Source organism: Ascaphus truei, chromosome 5 (assembly GCF_040206685.1).
Source record: "Ascaphus truei isolate aAscTru1 chromosome 5, aAscTru1.hap1, whole genome shotgun sequence".
Taxonomy (NCBI): domain Eukaryota; kingdom Metazoa; phylum Chordata; class Amphibia; order Anura; family Ascaphidae; genus Ascaphus; species Ascaphus truei.
In genome coordinates, this window is record NC_134487.1 from 122,297,472 (window position 1) to 122,322,288 (window position 24,817).

Sequence of the window (24,817 nt, forward strand, 5' to 3'; positions counted from 1 at the left end):
TTGAGTAAGTGGTTAATATAAACTCATTGAAAGTATCTTGCGGAAGAGAAAGGTGAGTTGGCTATAGTAGCCATGTGTATTAACCTTCATTGCATATCTAAGTCACGTGCCCACTTGTGTGCTATTCATGACAGATGGTATATGGGGACGGATTTAGGGGAGATATTGTTCATTTGAGGGACCTTTGTGAAGGTGAAAAGTGGGACAGCTTGCGAGCTGTGTATTAACCCTTGTCCCATAAGCAGGTCACATGCTCACAGGTGTGCCGTACGTGACAAGGGGTAAAGATAAAACATTTTTTGTACCACCACACAGTGGTTTCTGACAAAGGGCAGGAAGAGGATTTAAAAAACATAGCTGCATAATCCTTCCAAAGTGCTACCTACTCCACCACTTCTGGGGTTTGAGTTTACAGGGGTGTTGTGTGTGTTTCTACTCCACCACTTATCACAAACATACAATGCCACTAGTACTGTAGTTTTACTTTCAATAGGACCATGAGAACACCAATAAAGATACCGTTTGGAAAATGACAAGTTAGTGTATCACAGCCCCTCCCCACTCTATCAATCAATTACAAACAACAATATTCACTTATCTAAAGCACATCTCATCTGTTAAAGATGAAATTGTGGTTTGGGCTTGCTTAAAAAACCATGACCTTTTAATATTTAATGTTCTCAATAACTATGATGTGTGAAAAAGTGATTTTAAAGATACATTGAATACCTTGATATACTAGTTTCTTAGGGCCTCATGCAGAGAGCAGCGGTAGAAATAATTGGAGAGTGTAAGAAAAAGTAGATTTAATGGAGAGTTTTTTTCTCCATATGTAGAAATTGGCGAAAATCGCAATTTCTGGCATGAATTCGTGTGGCAAGTTGAAAAGGGAGAGATGCGCGCTGCTGAAAGGGAAAAAAAAAATCGTGCTTTTTTTTTTCCCTATGGCCGGCGAGCTCCTGCTTCTTGCCAACTTTAGTTGGCGGAGAAAAATGTAGAAAATCTCGCCAATAACAGCCGCTAGATGGCGTTCGCATCTTTCTGAATTTGGATATTTTTAAAGCTGGCGAGATGTAGGATCTCGCCAGGCGCGCGGCGAGATTTATAAATAGAAAAAAAAAATGGCGCGTTTTTCGTACCTCGACATTTTCTGCTGTTTTTTGTGCGATTTTCTCCAAAAAATGGCGAGATTTCATATAGCGCTGCTCTCTGCATGAGGCCCTAAATTTGTAACCTCTCACAATAATCATACATTATCTAGCATGGGTCGCAAGAAAAAATATACCACTAACATAAAAAATAAAGTTAGGTTTATACAACAAGCAGCAATCTTGCCAGAATAATACCCTTCATACAAATATAAGGAGATTGCTGTATTAAAGTATATTGCATAATGGGACTTTATAACAAAAAAGTGCATTGTGATATATTTACAGGCAGACCTAGACCAGACCAAGTCTCGTGGATTTTCCATGAGGCTCTCTGTCTTTTAGCATCAGCAGTGCCATAGTCTTCAAAGGATTCTCTGACTTGATAGAGTTAAGTACTATTCAAATAAAATTATTGATATTTTTTATTTTCATTCTTTGAAACTCATTCTTAACAGATGCTGAGCTGTTTGGCTAATGATAGTAATATAAATATTTTACACAGAGAAACCTGGAGGAAAATAGATAATGTGCCTGTTGATACTTTCCAATTTAGAAAAATAAATTAGAAATAGATTAGATAAATATCCTAAACCCCTCCAAACCCTTGTTCCCAAAGAAAACATAAAACATTTAACAAATGGTTTAAAAATCCTTTAGTCCCATTTGATTTTAAACTTTTACATTGTAAGTTTAAGGAACACAAACACAAGCATTTGTTTTTTCACGTCTCACCTGAAATATTTATCATATGTCAGTTGTATATAGATTTATTTTTGCCATTTTTCATGGCACTTCTGATTTTTTTAAATCCAGTTGTAACTGCACTGTAACTCACACATAGAACATACAGTGCTACTAAATGATAACCCCTTGCATGTCACGCATCCCATGCTATTTACTATATCATTATTTTGTTTCCTCTTTTCTCTATGCAGTGGAGGAAATACAAATTACACAGTATAAAATTGATAGTGTAGGAACCTTGCCGTGGTTGCAGGCTTAACGTGTTTTGGCCACAACATTGAACTAAATAACCCAGCTAATGAGAAGAGAAAAACTAGATCATTTGTCACATTGGATGTGCATTGGGGCTTCTTTGTTTACCATTATCATATGTAACTTACCTTGAAATCCAACATGCCCCAGAGATCCAGTTGTCTCTGGTAGTTTGTTACTTCTTTCCTGAACATGCAGGCCGTGTTTATGCTTTTTCCCTGACAACAATGGCTCTGCTGCAATAAGTATCTTGAGCTCCATTTCTTCTTTCTTCCATTTTGAGTTGTCTTGAGTCTACAACAAGAGTTACAAGGTTTTGCCTCCCTTATTTTTCCCTTATTTTTTTTCCTGGTCCACAAAAAGGTTTAGACAAATTGGCTTTAAATTAGCTTTTTAATCCTGTTAAAATACCTAATTGTAAAATCCTCTAATAGTCTTCGATTTAGAGAAATATTAATGTTTTATCACTGTTGAATTGAAATTGGGCACTATTGAACATCTAACACGAGCAGTATGTATTGTATATACATATATTACAGTGATCCTTTGTGGGACCCTTGGACTTTCAGCAGCAATCGTATAGGGACAGATTTATAGCACCACACCTTTGTACTTTTTTCCCCTATACAAGATTGTGAGTTGTGTGCTGTTGTGCACTTTTTACTATATATAGCAGTATCTATTACATATATAACTTTATTTCGAATTGCGCATCTCACAGTTAGGCTGCTGGCGTAAACTTACTATGTTATTAAAAATATTTCAAAATAAATACAACAGTTCCCAATTGAAGAAAATGTGTTACATGTACTTTCACTTCATTTGCAACTACTGTATGTTACCACATTGGAATATTTTTATTTATTTATTTTAAATACAGCAATGGCATAAATTGTATAACACATTAAAGAATTTAAGGAACAAGACCTGAGATAAAGCACAAATATCTTAATACTAGACACATACACCTTAAATGTGATAAAGGTTATCACAGCGCAATCAATGAACTGCCATTGACTGGAATTGCATTTATTGTGGGATCATGGTGCTATAACCCGCTGTGGAGCTATGTGAATCCCCCCTTGGTTTGGTTACCTGGAGAAATGTATATAATGGTGTTATAATGGCATCAAATACATCCCACTGCTCGTAACTGAAAGCTAATTTTGCGAACCTCACAACGGCTTCTACAGAAACAGCATCTTTTTCTAAAACAAACAAAGGATCCAAAAGACAAAGTATATTTAGAACACAAAGCATTAACTACATTTGAAGGCTTATCAATAGCTGTAACAGGTCATAAATGCCAAAGTACAAGACATTTGTGTTTATGACAATAGAGAGGTTTTAAATAAAAAATGATAATGTGATGCTACCTCTGGTAACTTACAACGTTCTGTGAATTTTTATGATGTTTCTTGAACATTTGTTTTTGAATGATTTATCACTATCTTATTGCTGCTCATCTATCTTGCAATACAAGACTACATCATCAATTAATCTACTTGCCATTTCTTCTTTTCTATCTATTTTTTTCGTTACAAACTCAGATAAAATATATTTAAAAAATACAGGAGACTAAGTTTTACAAATCGAATATGGAGTACAGATGCAATATATGATATAAATGTTAAATGAAATGGACCATTCCAAGCTACTACGCCAGTGGTAGAGATGGCAGGCCCTGTACAATATGCAAGCAAAGTACCCTTAGCATATTCTAGTGTTGTAGATAGAACACTTTTAGAGTGCTGCAGCAGTCAGGGATGTTACTGTGCAGCCAAATAGCACAGAAGGTTGGAAAAGCAAGGCAAAGGAGCTGAAAAAATTAGATGACAAGGAAATTGCTGGGACACATAAAAGCTAAGATAACACTGGAACGCTACTGGGAAGTAGTGAAGTGCAAATGTGTCCTCAATTGTTTTATTTGTAGTAGGCCAGAGATTTAAAAAAAAAAAAAAAAAAAGTCTGCCAAATAAATGTTTCACAGAAAAAAAAAGCTTCATTATAGGGTTTCTTTTTAAAGGGTCACTTTAATGTGGCAGTTCAATGCCTTTTTTGTCCCTTTGGAAAATTGAAACCCTGATACGCAATACCTCCCACCCTTACCCTACAGGACCTCCCAGGCACTCAGACTGCAACTTCCATGTTGCTATACAATCTGAGGGGCGTAAGGTCCCCGGGGGGCATCTCTGTTTCAATGTTCCTGAGGAGCAGAGAAGGCATTCATTACCACTGAGATCACATATTTTTTACTTGTGTTTATATGATTTACATGACGTAACTTAAAAAATAATAAACATTGAACTGACCCTCAACAGCTTTCCTGATAGCCTAAGGGCTCGTTCAGGGTGCCTGCTTTGGCATATGGAGGGCGCGCGTCCGCGAGTGCGCGCGTTGCTGGTGTAGGAGACGTCCGATCATCCCCTGCCGACAGCCTGGGCGTTCTGTCGTTCAGTGGGCGTGTCTTTGACGTCACATCCTAATCCTCCCGGCCACAGACAGAGAGCAGGGATGAGGTGTTGCAGCCTTGAAATCATTCTGAAGAATGATTTCATTGGCTGCCTTGGTCCCTGTGACGCTGCTTCAGCTGCAGTAAACGAAATTTTCGTTTACTTAAGCTGTCGTCAGCGGCAACTCCTGGCTTCGGAGGCAGGGCAGTAGCTACCCTGACAACAAGTATTCAATTTGAATACTTTGTTGCTCACGGCAGCACGCACGTCAGCACGCCCGCCCGCCGAAGCCAGCACCTTGAACGAGGCCTGAGACATAGAAGTATTGCAATGAAAATTTGTCACATGTAGAGATGTGCAAAATTTTCACTAATCTTTGCAAACCCAGCAAAACTTGCATCTCTAAACAAAATCAACAAGTATTAAAGCTGCAGTCCAAGCAATATCCTACATGTGTGTGTTTTTTTTTTTTTAATAAATCGGTTCTGTACTATGAGAAAATACCTGTAGTTTTTCTGTTTTTTAAAAAAAAAAATTAATGACATTTTTAATGTATTCTAATGTAACAAGCATTTTTGTTTTTATAGCAACCATTTACAAAGTCACATCCCCTTCCTTTTCTGAAACAGGCTCTGGCTTTTGAGCACTGCTCTCTTTCTAGCAGTGAACGAATTGCATTAAGTGACTGCCTGGTCACATGATCTTCCACACAGAACTTTGCATCATGGGTCCTATTTTGCAGCACTTATTGAACCCTAAGCCGAATCTTTGCCGATCGATCACAGGAGCACGGATCGATCGTCATTTTAGCTAATCAATTGTCAGTGTGTAGATTGCATTGATGCACATATTGAATGGAAACATTTTTTTATTTTTATTTTTAAACGGCAGCTTGAACTGCAGCTTTTAAAGTCAATGTGCAAGGTCACGTGGCCCTTTATATATTGCTATTTATGCTAAAATCTGTCAAATGTAGCAAAATGCTGGTGAAAATATAAAATTGATACCACGTTATCGTAATTTTCTTTTCCTGGAGAGTCCTTCCATGGCAGTGCTCACGAATGGGTTAAGTTCCACACTCCAATTGAGATAGGAGATTAATCTACCAGTAGGAGGACCATAAATAGCCCCTCCATAACTAGAAACATTAGTATCATCTTAGATCCAAACTTTGGGAGGGAATTTGGGATGGACTCTTCAGGAAAAGAAAATTACGATAATTTGGTATCCATTTTTTATTTCCTGGCTGTCCCCATGGCAGTGGTAACCAATGGGACATGCCAAAGAAGTACAGGCATACCCCGCTTTAAGGACACTCACTTTAAGTACACTCACGAGTAAGTACATGTCGCCCAATAGGCAAACGGCAGTTCACGCATGCGCCTGTCAGCACGTCCTGAACAGCAATATCGGCTCCCTACCTGTACCGAAGCTGTGCGCAAGTGGGGAGACTATAGAGCCTGTTAGAAATGTGTTATTTACATCAGTTATGCACGTATATGACAATTGCAGTACAGTACATTCATCAATAAGTGGAAAAAAGGTAGTGCTTCACTTTAAGTACATTTTCGCTTTACATACATGCTCCGGTCCCATTGCGTACGTTAATGCGGGGTATGCCTGTACACACATAAAGAAAGGGGGTGTGGGGGGGGGGGGGAGTCCTAGAATAAACACCACACTCTTTGAAACTTAAATATGATCTTTTATTTAAGTGGTGACAACGGACTGCAGGACCTTCCGGCCAAAGCTTCTGCTGAGACCTGTGTGTCCAAAGAATCATACTTGATAAATGTATTATTTGAAGTCCATACTGTCGCCCTGTATAATTTTGCGTGGGAAGTCTGCACCTTCGCTGCCCATGATGTGGCCTTGACCCTTGTCGAATGTGCTTTTACCAGCTCTGGGGCTGGAATCTTTTGAATAGTATAGGCCTTCCTGATAGCCTTTACAATCCATTGATTTATGGTAGATTTTGAGGCTGCTTGACATTCCTTTTTCCATTTGGAAGAATGAACAGTCTATCTGATTTCCTAAACCCTTTTGTTCTGTAAAGGTAGAGTTTTAAGCATCTCACTACGTCTAACGTGTATGGTATAAGGTCTTGGTTGAGATGGAATTTTGAAACAACCTTAGGTAAGAAATGCTGAACTGGTCTCAGGACTACTTTGTCTTGATAACAAATAAGGAAAGGTTATTTCATGGTCAAAGCTTGTAATTCAACAATCCTGCGTGCCAACGTTAGTGCTATCAACAGGACTATCTTTAGCATTAGATCCAAGTCTGAAGCTTGAGAAAGTGGTTCAAAGGGGGCATTTGTTAGAGCCTGTAATACCAATGGTACATCCCAAGCAGGAACTGGATCCCTGTATTGTGGCTTGATTCTCTTCAAAAGTTGGAACAATCTACTTATGAGATCTATTGCGGCAATGTGTCTCCCTAGTAGTGCCAATAATGCTGACACCTGAACTTTCAGTGAGCTAGAGCTGAGCCCCTGTTCTAGACCTTTTTGTGAAAACTCCAGAATTGCAGGAATAGGTGGCTCCAATAAGCTTACACCTTGGTGCTCCCAACACAGATGGAATCGCTGCCAGATTCTATGATATACTGTAGCAGTAGTCCTTTTCCTTGTCCCCATTAAGGTCTGTACCCCCTTGTGTGACAGCCCTCTTGATCTGAGCAGCTGACTCTCTACCCTCCTGCTGTCAAAGTCCACTCCCCTGGGCTGGTATGTTGCACTGGACCCTGGCATAGGAGGCCTTGAAACACCGGCAGTTGCCATGGCTTGTCTACTGAAAGTTGAATTACATGTGGGAACCAGGCACTGCGCTGCCAATTCGGGAGTATTGCCACTACCTCTGCCTTGTCCTGTTAGATTTTCCTGAGAACTTTTGGGATCAGAGGAATTGGTGTGAACACATATGCGGGTCAGAATTTCCATGGAAAGGACAGGATGTCTACCTTAGTAGACCCTGGATTAAATATTTTGAGCAGAATTTTTTTTGGAACTTCCTCCCTTGCTACCCGTGTGCGCACGCGGTCACTTGCACGTGCTTTCCTGCACAAGTGGCTTCAGGAGCTGCGAGCCTCCGCGGCTGTTACAGCGTGTCCTTCCGACGGCCCCTGGAACAGCAAACTCCGTGGAGTGCGGACGTCCGGGCTTCAGCGGGAGAGAGAGGCAGACAACTCCCGTGGATCAACAACTAAGTAGTCAGGTAAGCCCTCTCTACACTAAAGAAAAACACTAACCTCGACCTCAGCAAGGTAGGACAGAAAAAAAAAAAAGACAGCCTGGGGAGGAAAGGAAGGGCTATTCATGGTCCTCCTACAGGTAGATTTCTGTCCTATCTCAGCTGGAAGGTGGAACTTAAACCAGTGGTGACCACTGTCATGGGGACAACCAAGAAATTTTAAGCATGTGACAGGGTGAAGTCAACCCCTATCAGTTATGCCTGGGAAACATATGTCTGAGTGCTTCATCCAGCACTCATAAGGGTTAACTCAGGAGGAAGCTAGCTAATCATGATGTAAGCTGACACCTGAGAGCCAGCAAGGTACATAAAGGATCTTGTTACCAGCAGTAGCGGCCTGTGTCAGATGAGAGCACATGGATAGATGTGCTGCTAGCCAGAAGGATACAGTACACTACTTACTACAGCCAAAGTAAGATTTCTTTCATTTGTTTGCATGACTGCTTAAAAAGACTCTTACGGTTTGGGTATGGTTTAGCCAGCCAGCCTGCTAGCTAGGACTGGTGTGTTAGTCAGTTTTCTCCCAAGGTGGAGCAGGATTTATTTGCTTAAAGGGATAGTGTACCCGCATGTTATGTTGCTGTGGAGAAATAAGGCCACTGAACGTTTTCATTTATCCTGAAACTACACGTGTGGACTGTTCCCTGACCTCGGCTACAGGCCGTCCTGCCACAAAGCAATATAAACTTTTGCGTAAAAAACAAAATTGAGGAAAAAATGCAGAAAAGGTTGTGAAGCAAATCTGAAGACATTCGCAAATCTCCACTCATATCCTTTTATGAAAGTTTTCCATGACACTACACTAACTAATGTTTCTAACGTTTTATTTTCTTTATTTTACTATAGGCTTAAATGCCATGATCATATGCAGTATTCTATTTTTGATAGTTTTTGGTTCATAATAATTGTTCTAGGGACTGATTTTATAAGATTTGAAGAGTCCAATAGCAGTGCAATCAGTCAAAAAACGTCATTCAAGTAAATGTTTTCACAATAAACTGAAACTTAACACAGCAAATCCTGCCTGTTCACGATGACATTCTCCTGCGAAACAACCATGTTTGGTAGTTTTATCAAAAAAAGCTTTCTGGCAGTCGCACACTTTCTTCACAAGTTCACTATTTTACATGACTTGTCATAAACTCTTTCGTTTGTAATATGTCATGAAGAGGTCACACATACGGTAGGTGACCTTCTGTGAAATATACTATGGCAAAAATCAGAGTTTACAACCACATCATACTTTAGTTACTCTTCGCAGAAATGTGTACTAAACAGATATATAGTAACTAGAGTTTACCCTCCACTGCTAGTTCTAGAAGTGATGATTGTTTCAGCATTTTACACAGTTCACTCTGCGGATTACGCTGAGTCACACGTTCTAATCTGTTGCCTCCACCTTTAAAAAAAAATTAAAAGGTTAGAAAAGAAGGAAGTGAGAAAAGAAAGAGGGAAAGAAAGTTATGCCATTAATACCCACCACGCAAGGGCATGTCATAAGCTCTTGCTCTTTTATTTATTGTTCATGTTTAGTTGGCTATACTTATTCAGCGTTTAAATTTTCACACATTTTTCTAGATTTAAAACAAAAAAGCAGTCAAGAGTTGTATATAACTTTTCTAGAAAACCTACATTGCTACTGTTAGCAAACCAAGTTAAAAAAAACAAAAAACATTTTTTAAATCACTGCTAAGAAGACACCATTTATTTTTTTTAGAAGATTTCCTACTAAATAAGCAATTAAAATATGTTGGGATTCATTTTAAAGCTCCCCCATGATACAGCTCAACTCTGTTATAGCGTGGTCCTCGGGGGCCAAAGGATCCGAACGCGCTATAACTGGAGTCGCGCTATTTTTTTTTAAAAAATGGCCGCCGTGTGACCGATCGGGAGGAGTGGGGAGGGGGGAGGAAGGAACTGGAGTGAAGCGCCAGCAGCCCTACATGGCCCCTAGCAGCCACTGTAGTTCTCCCAGCATTCCCCGCACTCCCCTCAGCAGCTCCGCACCAGCCAACCACGGATCCCGCAACTATCCTCCAGCCTCGCACCGATTCCCCCTCCCACCTATTCCCCCTCCCCCCCCAGCCTTGCTCTGATACCCGCACCGCCCCCCCCCCAGCCTCGCGCCAATCCCCGCACTGACCCCCCAGCCTCGTGCCGATCCCCCAGCCTTGCACCGTTCCTCCCCCCCCCCCCAGCAGCCCCACGATGCGCCCAAAGGTGGGCTGTGACATCAAAGGTAGGGGGCTGTGTGTGTGGTGTGTGTGCTGTGTGTGTGTGCAGTGTGCTGTGAGTGTGTGCAGTGTGCTGTGAGAGTGTGCTGTGTGCTGGTGCTGTGAGTGTATGCAGTGTGCTGTGAGTGTGTGCAGTGTGCTGGTGCTGTGTGTGCTGTGAGTGTGTGCAGTGTGCTGTGAGTGTATGCAGTGTGCTGTATGCAGTGAGTGTATGCAGTGTACTGTGAGTGTGAGCAGTGTGCTGTGAGCAGTGTGCTGTGAGTGTGTGCAGTGTGCTGTATGTGCTGTGAGTGTGTGCAGTGTGCTGTGAGTGTATGCAGTGTGCTGTGAGTGTGTGCAGTGTGCTGGTGCTGTGTGTGCTGTGCGTGTGTGCAGTGTGCTGTGTGTGTATGCAGTGTGTGCGGTGTGCTGTGTGCTGTGAGTGTGTGCAGTGTGCTGTGAGTGTATGCAGTGTGCAGTGAGTGTATGCAGTGTGCAGTGAGTGTATGCAGTGTGCAGTGAGTGTATGCAGTGTGCAGTGAGTGTATGCAGTGTGCAGTGAGTGTATGCAGTGTGCTGTGTGTGTGCAGTGTGTGCAGTGTGTGCAGTGTGTGCAGTGTGTGCAGTGTGTGCAGTGTAAAAAAAAATTTTAAATTAAATTTTTTTTTTTTTTTTAATTCGTGGTCCATGCTCAAACTGCGTTATAAGTGGATCCGCGTTATAGCGGATTGCGCTATAACGGGGTTGAGCTGTATCCAACACTGTTTAATGATTCTCAATAGCTCTATACGTACAGAGGGGAGAGAATAAAGACATGCATTAACATTTCAGTTAGTAATAGAGACAAGGTTATATTTAGCAATAACATTAAGGTGAGGAGAAAATGAAATAGAAGACTCAAATATGACACCTAAACAGTGGATTTAAGAAGTGTTGAAAAAAAGGGCATGGTTTAAGTGAGATCATGAGCAGATTAGTCTTTCACATACTGAGTTTGAAGCATCTACTTGCCATAGACAATGAGATTGCCCTGAGACAGTTGGAGACCTGGAATTATACTACAGATGTAAAATTTTGTGTGCATATATAAAGTTGTGCGTCATCTGCATACAGTTTATGCTTGAAGCCAAATGAGTAAATAAAGTCAAAAGGGAGAGTGTATAGAGAGAAACGATGAGAGGTCCCAGAACCGAGCCTTGAGGTACACCAACACATAGATCAACAAAAGAAGAGGTAGCAAAAGATACACCAAAGAAACTATGAGAAAGGTAAGAAGAAAGCCAGGAGATGGCTTTTTCCGGAACACTAATGGAAAGGATAGTGTGTTTAATGGGTGGTCAACAGTATCAAAGGCTGAAGACAAGTTGAGTACAATAAGAAGGAAGCAAAGTGTCAGGAATAGCCCTGCCATAGTTTCCTAAATCTCCCTCTCTCACAGTTCCTTTGTCTGTCCACCAGGTGTGCTGCTGTTTCTGTCTGCTCTGGGTTTTCCTTTGTCTATCTCGTCTTGGGTGCTTCTGTCTCTGCCTGCCTAGTTTCCTGCTTCTCGTAGCCTTTGCTTTGTGATCCTGACTCCTGCTTCTGACCTGTTCCATGTTTAGTCCTGATTTCATATTTACTGGCTTGTCCCTGTCTGTTTCCTGCTTTCGAGTCCCAGTCCTGTCCCTAGTCCCAGTCCGGTTCCCTAGTCCCAGTCCTGCTCCCGAGTTCCAGTCCTGCTCCCGAGTTCCAGTCCTGCTCCCGAGTTCCAGTCTTGTTCCTGTAATTGCTCTGTTACCGGGTAGAAAGCATCTAGAATAGATGATGGGGGCTCAGGAAAGTAGGTGTTGAGAGAGACACAGATTTCTTATCGGATAGAGTCCACCTTGTCTTTGAAATATTCAGCAACATTTTAAAGAGATATATTGTGGGTGAGAGACAGTTAGTAGAAGGTTTGTGGAGAGAGTTAAACGAAGGACAGTACAATGTGGGAGGGAGGATAATAACATTGTACATATATGTTAAGACAAACAGACAATAGGAAGGAGGTCCCTGCCACAAGGAGCGTACAATTTCAAATGAGGGAAGTAGAGTAAGGCCGAGTCCATGCTGCCTGCTGGCTCGCTGAGGCGCAGGGAAAGCGGGTGCTTTCCCTGGCCTTGCGGTTGCTTACCGCACGCGCCGTCAGCGGGCCTTCAGGGGCAGGCAGGGGGCGGGCCGGGGGCGGGCGCGTCACTGGCCGGGGGCGGGCCAGTGACGTCACGGAACTGGTTCGCCCTCATTGGGCGAACCGCTCACGTGACCGGCCTGTCTCGCCGGCAAGCGGGGGAATTTTAAATTCCCCTAAGACCTGCGCTTCCGCAAGCGCGCAGAAGCGCAGGTAAGCCCCTACTAAAGCCGCTCTATTTGCGGCTGTAGGGGCTCAGTGCTGAGTGGGAGCGCGCCTCAGCGCGCTTCCACCAGCAAGCAGTTAACATGGCCGAGGCCTAACAAGGAATAGTGTGTGCACGTTTCTAAGCAAGGGTTTTGCTATCAACATCAGGACTCTAAATATGCAGTTCTAAGAGTAAAAGAAATTAGAAAGAAAAGTGTTGAATAGGTCTCGTTGAAAAAGTTTGTTTTTAAGGAACTTTTAAATGCATGTATAGTAGGGGATAGTCTGTGTGTGTTGGAAAATTCAAGAGTTATGTGGACAACATGGAAAAAATCAGGGTGGCAGGGGTTAGAGGAGTTAATAGGGGACATGGAGAGGCATAGATCAAGAGCAGAATATAGACTTCATGTAGGAGAATACTTGGAAATGAGGTCAGAGATGTAGAGAGGAGCAGTGTTATATATAGCTTTGTATGTGAACATAAGTGTCTTCAATATGACTATGTATGGTATGAGTAGCCAGTGTAGTGACTTGTGTAATGGTGCAGCAGAAGAAGAGCGGTTAGTAAGGTAAGCCTGGCAGCAGCATTTAGATAAGATTGGAGAGGGACAGACAGCAGATGGGGAAAACCAACTAGATGCATGTTGCAGTGGTCCTGTCGGGATATTATGAGTGTGTGTAACAATTTGGGTGGAGGGGGGTATTTTAGCAATATTGCTAAAAGGTGGAAATGACATGATTTAGAGAGGTACTGAATGTGCGGGTGGAATGAGAGGGAAGAGTCAAGAATAACACCTAGGCATCTACCTTGGGGTATCAGGATTATGGTGGAGTCATCTATTGCAAACAGGGCCGGCGACAGGTGGGGGACAGCCGGGACAGGTGTCACAGGCCCGGTGTCTGTGGGGGGCCTGGCCGGCGCTGCAAGTTGGGCCCAACATCTGGCCAGACCCGGATACCGGTCCTCTCGCGGCCGGGCCCCAACTTTCCCTCAGCTACAGGCCTCTTCCTTCTTTGTCCCATGCCGAGTTTCCAATGCCGGCGCGCGACGGAACTCAATGACGTCAGCACGCCGGACGTAAGCTTGGCCAGGCTTTCGTGCGCAGCAGAGGGAGACCTGGCGTGAGTGCCAGAGTTACAAGCATGTGGGACAGAGTAAGGAAGAGGCCTGCAACTGAGGGAGAGCCAGGGCCCAGGAGCAAGAGGACCGACAGCCGGGCCTGGCCAGTGGTTGGGCCCAACTTGCAGCGCCGGCCAGCCCAGCACCCCGCAGACCATCCACAAGATAAGTCTGTTTTTTTTTTAAAATATTGGGAGAGTGTTTTTTTTTATATGTATTGGTATTTTTTTATATGCATTGGTTTTTTATGTATGGGGGGGTTATATGCCTTGGGGTCTTTTTTTATATGCATTGTTTTTTTTAATATGTTTTGGTATTTTACATGTGTGTGTGTATATATATATATATATATGTATATGTGTGTATATATATATATATATATATATATATATATATATATATATATATATATATATATACATATATATATATATATATATATATACACACATATATATATATATACACACATATACACACACATATATATATATATATACACACATATATATGTATATATATATATATATACACACACACATGTAAAATACCAAAACATATTAAAAAAAACAATGTATATATATATATATATATATATATATATATATATATATATATATATATATGAGAGAGACCGTTTTTTTTTATATGTATTGTTTTTTTTTATATGTATGTATTTGGGGAGGTGGGGGGTTGTATATATTTGTGGGGGGTGATTGTTTTGTATGTATTGGAGGATGGGGAGTTTTTTGCATTGGAGGTGTTTTTTTACATGGGAAGAGGAAAGGAAATAGAGGGGGCTCGTGAGGTGTGAAATGGGAGGGTCTCGCGAGGTGTGAAATGGGGCTCGCAACATTGCCGCGGGGGGGCGTGGGGAAACCCCTGGTCAGAACTGTAGTCCTGGGCCCCGGGAAATCTGTCTGCGGCCCTGATTGCAAATAAGAAATCCGGTACGTCTAGAGTTAAAATGAGGGGAAATGATAAGTTTAGTTTTTGACATGTTAAACTTAAGATGGTGATTGGACTTGCCTGTGTCAGCCGCCTCTTTCTGCCGCCCTATTGTTCCTTTGGAATCCCAGCAGCAAATGACGCTGCGGTCGTCACGAACGTGATTTCGCGACATCAAATTACGTCATGTCGCGTTTCCATGGCAACAAGCGGCCGTGCGACGTCATGTTCATGATGACCGCAGCGTCATTTGATGCTGGGATGCTAAAGGAGCGGTAGGGCGTCAGAAAGATGGCGCCCACACAGGCAAGTGCCATGGGGTGGCAGAGTTTGAAATCCGCTGCTGCCTGGGGTACACCAATTGTGAGTGGGAGGAAAAAGGAGGATGTGCCAGCAACTAAAACACTAAAGATGCGGTTAGACAGGTAAGATGTAAACCAGGAGAGGGGCAGTGTCACAGAGGCCAATAGAATGGAGGGTGTGCAGAAGGAGGGGGTGATCAACAGTGTCAAAAGCAGCAGAAAGGTCCAAAAGAATAAGTACGGAGAAGTTACAATTAAACTCTGTCGATACACAGGTTAATTAACATGAGAGGAGTAGAAGAAAAATGTTTGTTAATTGTAATCAGAGAGTTCTCATATGTATGCTAGCAATTGGTATTGCAAATATTTTCAAGCACGAGATGTTCCTTAAAAATCCTGATTATCCCACTGACAAAGAAATTGGCTTGTTTTGTAATCATTATTAAACAATATTTGTCTGTATAACCTAGACATTATTATTGTTTCCTACTTTTGGCAGTGACTGTGAGGTGTTGTGTTTACATGTGAAACATTACCTGAAAGGATATCGATGCCCGCGAAAAAAAGCTCTGCAATCACATCATGTATCTCGGGTTCATCTGGAACAGGAGGTCCAGCCTGGAACACTCGCCTGTTACTGTCAGATAGAGCTTCTAGAACAGCTAGAAAGTGGACCGCGCCATTATCAAACATCTCTACCAGCAGTCGTTCTGTGTTAGTACGAGGCCATTGTAGCTAAAATAAAAAATGTCATACATGAGTTTAGACACACGCCTTTTATTATTATGATAAATTGGCCTACTACATAATTTATAGATTCTAAAAAAAAGAAGACCATATTAAATAAATGTTTTTGGTACAATAATAATCTAAATATCCATATACTCGGCTTTCTGGCTCTTTAGCAAACAATTTTGCTACTAAAACATATAATTAATTATGATTAACATAATCATCATTATTGAAAAAAAATCTAATTTTAAGTGAAACTTCTTTGTGTTTTGTCACTGTTTTATCACAGAAATTGTATTTGTGATGGTGATGTTTTTCATTAAAAAAATCAAAACACAATTTCAGTGTCAAAACGCAAAGAATATTGACTTAAAACGCGCTTGCGTGGCACACACCCCATTTTACATATTTGCATTTCTATATCTATAGTAACTGTGAATTCCTTGTGTGCGTGTGTCTCTGTGTGTGTGTGCCGTCTCTGTGTGTGGGTCTCTGTGTGTGTTTCTCTGTTTGTGTGTCTGTGTGTGTGTGTGTGTGCTGCGCCAGTGCCTGTGCTGAGTCTGCGCGCCAAGCAAGCGCCTACTGCGCTGGCGTGCCAAGCCAGTGGAAGCACCTCCTGCACATGAGCGCAAAGCGCGGGAGGCCTCCGCATGCGCGCCAGCTGCCATAACGGCCTCTTCTGCCAGCAGTGACGTCACTTCCGGGACTGCACTTCCGTCTCCATCAAGGCAATTTACTCCAAGGGAAATTTTCATTGGTAGGTGCCAGCAAAGACGTTTCACTTCAAAAATAACATCCAGGAGATTTTGCACTTCTCCTACACAAATGTTTTTGGGAGCTTATGCCTTACATTTTATTCAAAACTTGACATTTAAATTGTGCCTTGGATGAGTCAATAATAAAAACCTTCATACGTTTTACACAGTTATTTTGCAATTTTATAAAAAATTATGCGGATGACACTTGTTATTATCTGTATTAGCTACAGTTTAGAGCCATAAATGTTTCTACCACTAAGTTTAACAAACAATATGTAAATGGTAAAAATGAGAAAACTTGAGGAGATTAGTAAATAATGTATATACGTTTCCAAACTGACCTTTTCTAGATCCTTTAGACTACTTTTTTGTTTTGGTCGAAGAATGCCTTTCGGTTTTCTTCTAGATTCCAAAACTGCCCTTTTGAAGACCATGACTGCCATCTAATGAAAAATTATATACCTCAGATAGATTAGGAATTACTCACAAAACATTACTGTTACAATGACATCTGGTAGCATTACTCCACATTGAACTACGGCAATTCAGAGCGGAGAAACAAATGTGATGTTTAAAAAAAGTGATCTCATTAAACTTTGTAGATGATTCCATACAGACCACTAGGACAATGGAAGATACATCTGTGGGAATAAGTGTGAAGCCCTCCATACAACACTGTATGAAGACGGTGCAATTTGCTCAAAAATGGTGCAAACATTTTAATATGCATCATGTTGTGCTAGTGGCATATTTATTAAGTTTTTTCATCTTGATTCTTACGTTTGCTGCAGATCTCTTGATGTCAGGAGGTCTCAAGTTAACCCCTCAGTACCTAAACCAACTCCCAATAAGATACAGACTCAGAAATTGGGCTAAAATGGCCACAGCATTTATTAAAATAACATATCCCAAATAGCAGCGTCGGATTGCACCCACACGTGATGATCCACCTGCTTCACCTATGGCACCCAGAACCCACCGGCCATACCAGACTAGCAGGGAATATATAAAATACCCCCATCCAATCCAGAAGGACATCACCAGACCAGCCGCCTTAGCACAGCACAGCAATGCCTTCCCACCATTATTTAAACTGAATCACTGATCTATTCTTACCATGTGCAATTTGAACACTACCCTCCTCCACCAGCTGTTACAATAACAAATACCATAATAACCCTTTTTTCATTTTTTTCTAATACAGTATATTGTATTCATTCTATTTCCATTTTCTTATATACTTTCACTGATACTTCTATGATCATCATAAATACTCCTTTTTTCTCTTTTTAATAAACAATGATCACAAGATAACCAAAATACACAATAATACAGTATATATACAGGCATACCCCGGTTTAAGGACACTCACTTTAAGTACACTCGTGAGTAAGGACATATCGCCCAATAGGCAAACGGCAGCTCGCGCATGCGCCTGTCAGCACATCCTGAACAGCAAAAACGGCTCCCTACCTGTACTGAAGCTGTGCGCAAGCGGGGAGACTGTAGAGCCTGTTACAAATGCGTTATTTACATCAGTTCTGCACGTATATGACAATTGCAGTACAGTACATATATCGATAAGTTGAAAAAAGGTAGTGCTTCACTTTAAGTACATTTTCGCTTACATACATGCTCTGGACCCATTGCGTACGTTAATGCGGGGTATGCCTATACATATATATTTAACAAACCACACACATAAAGGGTAGGAGAGCGGGATCCTCACTGGACAGGAGAGAAGAGGGCGAGTACCCGTGTCCCTTCCCTATAAACCCTCTCCTTTATAAACCCTCCCCTTAGGCCCAGCCTCCTTAGCTGTGACCTAAACTCTCAACTTCCTTAACCCTTTCAGATCCGGCCTCGGGCTTCCACCTCCTTACGTCATGTTCTCCTTCCCAAGGACTGGGACTAAACCACACCCAACTCCAAATAAGACACCGACTATGAAATTGGGGTAAAATGGCTACAGCTTTTATTAAAATAACATATTTCAAATAGCAGCGTCAGAATGCACCCACACGAGATGATCCACCTGCTTTAACTATGGCACCCAGAACCCACTGGCCATACCAGACTAGCAGGAAATATATCAAACTAGCTGTACACAGCATAACATACACTGATGTAGGAGATCTAAAAGGTTATTAATCAAACATTCATGCATTTAAATTTTTTTTACTTATATTTTTTAAGATTTTTCTTAAGACACAATTGTCCATTTCTGGGTTCTTTTCTGACACTACAGCAAGTGAATTAAATGATCTGACTCGTGATAGAGCAATATATCATTGTCCATGACTAAAAATAGACTTTGGTAGTGTGATGGCGTCACTGTGTGCTTGAATGTCGTGAGATATGGGTGCTTTCTAGCATGTAAGCAGTTAACCTCCCCTGGAGAGCCTTGTTGCAGGTGCAGCAAATCAACAAGCAGCACTCCTGATTGAACAGGAGGTGTAAAAGGCAGGAAGTTGCTAGAGACACTGAGATTGCTTTCCCCAGAGAGGGGGGAGAGAGAGAGAGAGAGAGAGAGAGGCACAGTCCCCTAAGCCTGCTGGACAGTGGTCGCAAAGCCTGCTGGAACTGCCTGGGTTGCACACCCAGGAAGAAGCAAGGATGTGAGTCTGCTGTGGAAGCAGGGCTGTCCTGTCCAGGACACTGGATCCAGAGGGATTTCCTGGACTCACGTGGGGCCAAGTCCCCAAAACAGATAAGGACTAAATAATGTAGATTTGGGTGTCTAAAGACTGTTGATATTGTTGCTAACTGGGTGGGTTATTTAAAGCTGGGAACCAGTTTAGTTGATCAGCGGTGTAGAGAGGCTTATGATGTGAGTCAGTCTCCTAATAGGAGTACAGTAGATCTTTATTTTATTCTTTGTTTTCATAAAGGGGCGGTGGTCCTATTATTGTGTTTATCCCGTGAAATAAACCCTGTATAGCAAAATATAGCGTTTCCTGCCTTGTAAATGGGACACAAGATCCCGCAACGTGACGGAGGCATCACAGTATGTAAAGGCACATTTTATCAAACGAGGTGGATCACAGCGATTCAATCATCCGCAAGTCCACAGAGGGTCGGGCCCGATTACAAGAGACCCCGTGATCTCAAAATCCCACATATTGGAAAAAAAGAGGGGGAGGGGGATGAAGTCCAGCTCAAAATATGATGGTGAAGTGCCAGATACAGCTTTCCGTCGGCGTCCTCATGGTATGCTTGGATGGCAGCTTCAGTATGTCCGTTGTCACGGGCGTCACGTCGCTGCATGTGACCTCACCGCAATGCGTTTCGTGTCAGAGAGACACTTCATCAGGGGTTTGGTCTTGTGATCCCCAGGCACAGTTTAAGTAACAGAGCCAATTTGTATCTTAGAAAAATATATAGGGATGACCCCTAGGAACACCGAGGCTACTACCCAGGCAAGGAATATATTATTTTCCACTTGATTGGAGACAGACACCAGTATTGAGGTATAAAAAATATATTGCTATTCAGCCCTCCGGTACTCACATCAGGGTGGTGGGCTATGGTGTAAACCGGTAGAAGTACAGAGAGACACCTCCTGGAGAGGCACCTCTAGGTAAGTCACGGCCCGGTCACCCTCCGCCTCACCTCCACCCTGCGTCCCGCGTTGAGGTGCTCAGCTGGTCAGTACTCACGGATACCGTTCCTGTAGACCACAGACATAGGGACGTAGGCAGCTCCTGTCCTCGCTGCTCCTGGTGTCGGCGTGCTCCAGCCGGAAGTGACGTAGAATGGAGAAAAATGTGTAAACCGCGGTCACCGCATCTCCAACAGCCAACGCATTGAAAGGTAAAAAAGCTTTATTAACAACTAACAGTGAACATCAGCAGCAGAACACTCTGACGCGTTTCGTCCCAAATTGGACTTTATCAAAGAGTGATTCCCCATGCATCTTAACGAGCCTAATATAGGGGATGACGTGTCACAACAATCCAATCAATGCAGGGATGGACCTTCCCCTTCACCTGCAGACTAGTTAATTAATCAATCTCTTAACCACGTCACTCCCTATAACTGCGGTTGTCATATGCATGAAAGGAGATAATATACAGATGTACTAAAACCAAAAAAAAACACACAAAGTTACATAAAACACATTGTTAAAACCAAGAAGCTGATTAATCACACACATGAATAATATAATAAGATGGATAACTGACAATACTAATATCATATAATACAAAAAAATGAGATCAATGATAATATATTTGAACAAAATCATTATCTTCAACTTGTAATACAGATACAGATAATATAAGTGAATACATAATTAAATTATCTACAAATTCAGAAAATCAAATTCTATATCAAAAGTAACACTGCCAAGCCCTAGCATGATCTTTAATAGCATATTACTGTGATATACACACATAAACACTCCCCACGCAGGCCGTCACCCAACCAGAAAGTGTTTAAGTTCCCACTCCTGGTTGATGCCGGCTGGATGGAGAGTGTTCAGAGTGTACACTCAGTACATCCCTTGTTTGTTTAGCACTCCCTCTCTATCACCACCTCTTGCATGACAGGGGATGTGCTCAATAGCAGTATAGGAAAAATTAGCTATTCCTCCTCTAGAACATCTAGAGAAGTGTCTTGGGACTGGGTGGGATACATCTTTCCTCTTTATCAAACAAACATGTTCTGCAATACGAGTTTTTACTGGTCTAATCGTCTGTCCAACATACAATTTATCACACCCACACCGCAAAAGGTATATGGTAAAGGCAGTATTACAATTTAGAAATTGTTTAATATAGTAATTTCTCCCGTTCCTATCAGTCGTTATAACCTTGGTGCTATGGACGTATTTGCACATGGAACAATTTCCACATGCAAAGAAACCTTTCGGTATCCCATTAATGTTTGAAAATTCTGAGCAAGACTGGAAATGACTTGGAGAGAGGTGTGAAGCAAGCGTTTTGGCCTTGCGAAATGTAAATTTAGGCCCATTTCTTGTAAATTCCGAAATGTCCCTATCAAGGGACAGCGTATGCCAATGCTTATGCACAATATCACAAATTAGTTTCGATTGTCGATTATAAGTTGTGATAAACAATGGACTCATATCACTGTACCTAGATAGGGATTGCACATTATCCTTACAATTTTTTGATTTCTTTTTCTTCTTTAAAAGTGTAGTGCGATCTAAAGATATTGCAGATTCTAATGCTAGTTGAATATCTTTGTATTTATAGCCCCTTGTTAAGAATCTCTCTGACAATTCCTTGGACTGTACAAGGAAACTATCATCATCTGAGCATAACTGTCTCAGTCTAATAAATTGAGCTTTAGGAATGCTTTTAATTAGCGACCGTGGGTGGCAACTCTTAGCTGAAAGGAGGGTATTCCTGGAATTAGGCTTACGGAAAATGTCTGTTTGGATAGTTATATTATGGTCGATGTACAGGAGTAGGTCTAGGTAATGGATACAATTAATATTATGCTCATATGTAAATTTAATGTTAAGATTATTTGTGTTTAATATATTAATAAAAGACATAAGTGATGATTCATCGCCGTCCCATACCATTATGAGATCGTCGATGAATCGTTGAAGATAATGATTTTGTTCAAATATATTATCATTGATCTCATTTTTTTGTATTATATGATATTAGTATTGTCAGTTATCCATATTACTATCCATCTGATTATATTATTCATGTGTGTGATTAATCAGCTTCTTGGTTTTAACAATGTGTTTTATGTAACTTTGTGTGTTTTATTTTGGTTTTAGTACATCTGTATATTATCTCCTTTCATGCATATGATGACCGCAGTTATAGGGAGTGACGTGGTTAAGAGATTGATTAATTAACTAGTCTGCAGGTGAAGGGGAAGGTCCATCCCTGCATTGATTGGATTGTTGTGACACGTCATCCCCTATATTAGGCTCGTTAAGATGCATGGGGAATAACTCTTTGATAAAGTCCAATTTGGGACGACACGCGTCAGAGTGTTCTGCTGCTGAAGTTCACTGTTAGTTGTTAATAAAGCTTTTTTACCTTTCAATGCGTTGGCTGTTGGAGATGCGGTGACCGCGGTTTACACATTTTTCTCCATTCTACGTCACTTCCGGCTGGAGCACGCCGACACCAGGAGCAGCGAGGACAGGAGCTGCCTACGTCCCTATGTCTGTGGTCTACAGGAACGGTATCCATGAGTACTGACCGGCTGAGCACCTCAACGCGGGACGCAGGGTGGAGGTGAGGCGGAGGGTGACCAGGCCGTGGCTGATGTTCACTGTTAGTTGTTAATAAAGCTTTTTTACCTTTCAATTTGTATCTTAGCCTATGGGGATCTCACCAGATAATTTACTCAAAGCCATCCAATTAGCGTTACACAAATGTACACAAATGTACCGCAGCCCAACAATTAAGCGATCATAAAAACATAAAACATTGATAGTACATAGCACCAAACAATGAACATACTAAACTACCACAATCGTAAACTACAAGCAAACTAAAAACATTACATGCAAATGTACTGCAAATTAATGACATCGACAAACATATGACACATGGTGACAAACAAACTACAAAACCACTACATTTTCAAATTATTATTTTTATTACTGTGTGTATATATATATATATAATCAAAAAATAAATAGATGATACCGTTCTGTGGCTAACGAAATGCTTTTATTTGTGCGAGCTTTCGAGATACACTGAAATCCCATCCTCGTGGGGGATGTTTGTATAAAGTGACTCTACACGAGGATGGGATTTCAGCCTGCAGATACTTTCTGGGATCGCAGGAGCCACTCACAGAGACAGTGACTAAATGCATTGAATTTATTCTGACCCATAACTACTTCACATTTGGAAATGACACATACCTCCAGACAACCGGGACTGCTATGGGTACTCGGATGGCGCCACAGTATGCCAATCTGTTCTGCGCAAAACTGGAAAGTGACTTTCTGTCCACCTGTCACTTGAAACCCCTTACATACCTTCGCTACATCGATGACATCCTCCTGATTTGGACCTCTGGCGAACAGGACCTCCTACAGTTCTATGACAACTTCAATACTTTCCACCCGACCATCAACCTCAAACTCACCCATTCCCCGGATGAAGTACATTTTCTAGACACCACCATTACTATAAAGAACAACCAACTACAGACTTCTGTATACCGCAAACCTACAGACAGAGCCAGCTATTTGAGGGACAACAGCTTCCACCCGACACACACCAAACATGCAACCATCTACAGTCAAGCCATACGATACAACCGGATATGCTCCGACACAGCAGACAGAGACCAGCGGATTAAAGCCTTGAGATCAGACTTTATAAACCGTGGATATAACCACAGAATTGTAGACCAGCAAATTCACAAAGCCACCAGAATACCAAGAAGTGACCTCCTTGAATACAAACAGAAGGAGACAAGCGACAGGGTTCCTTTGGTGGTCACATATAACCCACACCTAGGAGACCTACGCAAGATCGCCAGGAAACTACAACCCACCCTCCAGGAAGATACAAGACTGCAACAGGTCTTCCCTGAAGCACCCTTATTATCATACAGACAACCCCATAATCTCAAGAATATTATGGTGAGGAGTAAAGTATTCAGCAGTACAACTGAATGCGGGACAAAACCATGCCAGGACCCAAGATGCAAAACCTGCGCAATGCTCTACACAGCGGACACAATACAAATACCACACAAGAATCGGGAATACAAAATCAGAGGAGGGTTCACCTGTTCCTCCAGCAATGTCGTGTACCTCATCATGTGCATGAAATGCCCAGGGGGCTGCTACTACATAGGTGAGACAGGACAGGGGCTAAACAAGAGAATGAACCTGCATCGCCACAGCATCACACGCGGAACAAGAGACAGTCCTGTTGGCGAACATTTCTCTGACTCTGGCCATAAGATGAACGATCTGAGGGTTGCCATACTCAAAGGTAATCTTAAAACCCCGAAAGAGAGACGGTTGCATGAATACAAATTTATGCAACTGTTCGGGACACTTAGCAGTGGCCTAAACAGAGATCGAAATTTTATGAGTCATTACTGACACTAGCGAACTCTCTTCCCATGAGCGCTAAAGGCCATGTCTGTACATACTGTGCTATATGTATGCACACACAGCTGTCTCTCACACATACTAATACTCCTTATTTTTCCATCCATATACACCAATAGGGACCACATAGTATCCACACACACTTTTAGTTGTGCTACAAACTCTCACATTTCCACACCCACCCACACCATTTATATCCCTCTCACTCCACACACACCTTGTGTAGAGCACTGTTTATACTGTGGGCTCTCCATTCATTTTTATTCACACTGATACACATACACACTCTTTCTTCACTTGCTTTCAGTTACCCTTTGACACCTCTAGCCATAAAACACATCCACACCGGGGGAAGGAGAAGCACAGATAACATTCCAAGAGACACTGTTTTTAAGTTATCCTTGCTTCATTCATTGTAACATCGCCGGAAGAAGAGATCAGTGTATCTCGAAAGCTCGCACAA

The 24,817-nt window shown here is 41.9% G+C and overlaps 1 protein-coding gene across 2 annotated transcripts in view; it reads right to left on the bottom strand.

Annotated features, from left to right (window-relative positions):
* CFAP54 (cilia and flagella associated protein 54) overlaps nt 1-24,817 on the bottom strand; it is a 331,179-nt gene that overhangs the window by 249,444 nt on the left and 56,918 nt on the right. For both annotated transcript variants that reach the window (XM_075600548.1, XM_075600549.1), the window contains exons 8-12: nt 16,619-16,720; nt 15,324-15,522; nt 9,152-9,250; nt 3,243-3,355; nt 2,276-2,441 (exon numbers count right to left, since the gene is read on the bottom strand). In XM_075600548.1, coding sequence (XP_075456663.1) covers nt 2,276-2,441; nt 3,243-3,355; nt 9,152-9,250; nt 15,324-15,522; nt 16,619-16,720 — 679 coding nt within the window. The remainder of the gene's footprint in view (nt 1-2,275; nt 2,442-3,242; nt 3,356-9,151; nt 9,251-15,323; nt 15,523-16,618; nt 16,721-24,817) is intronic.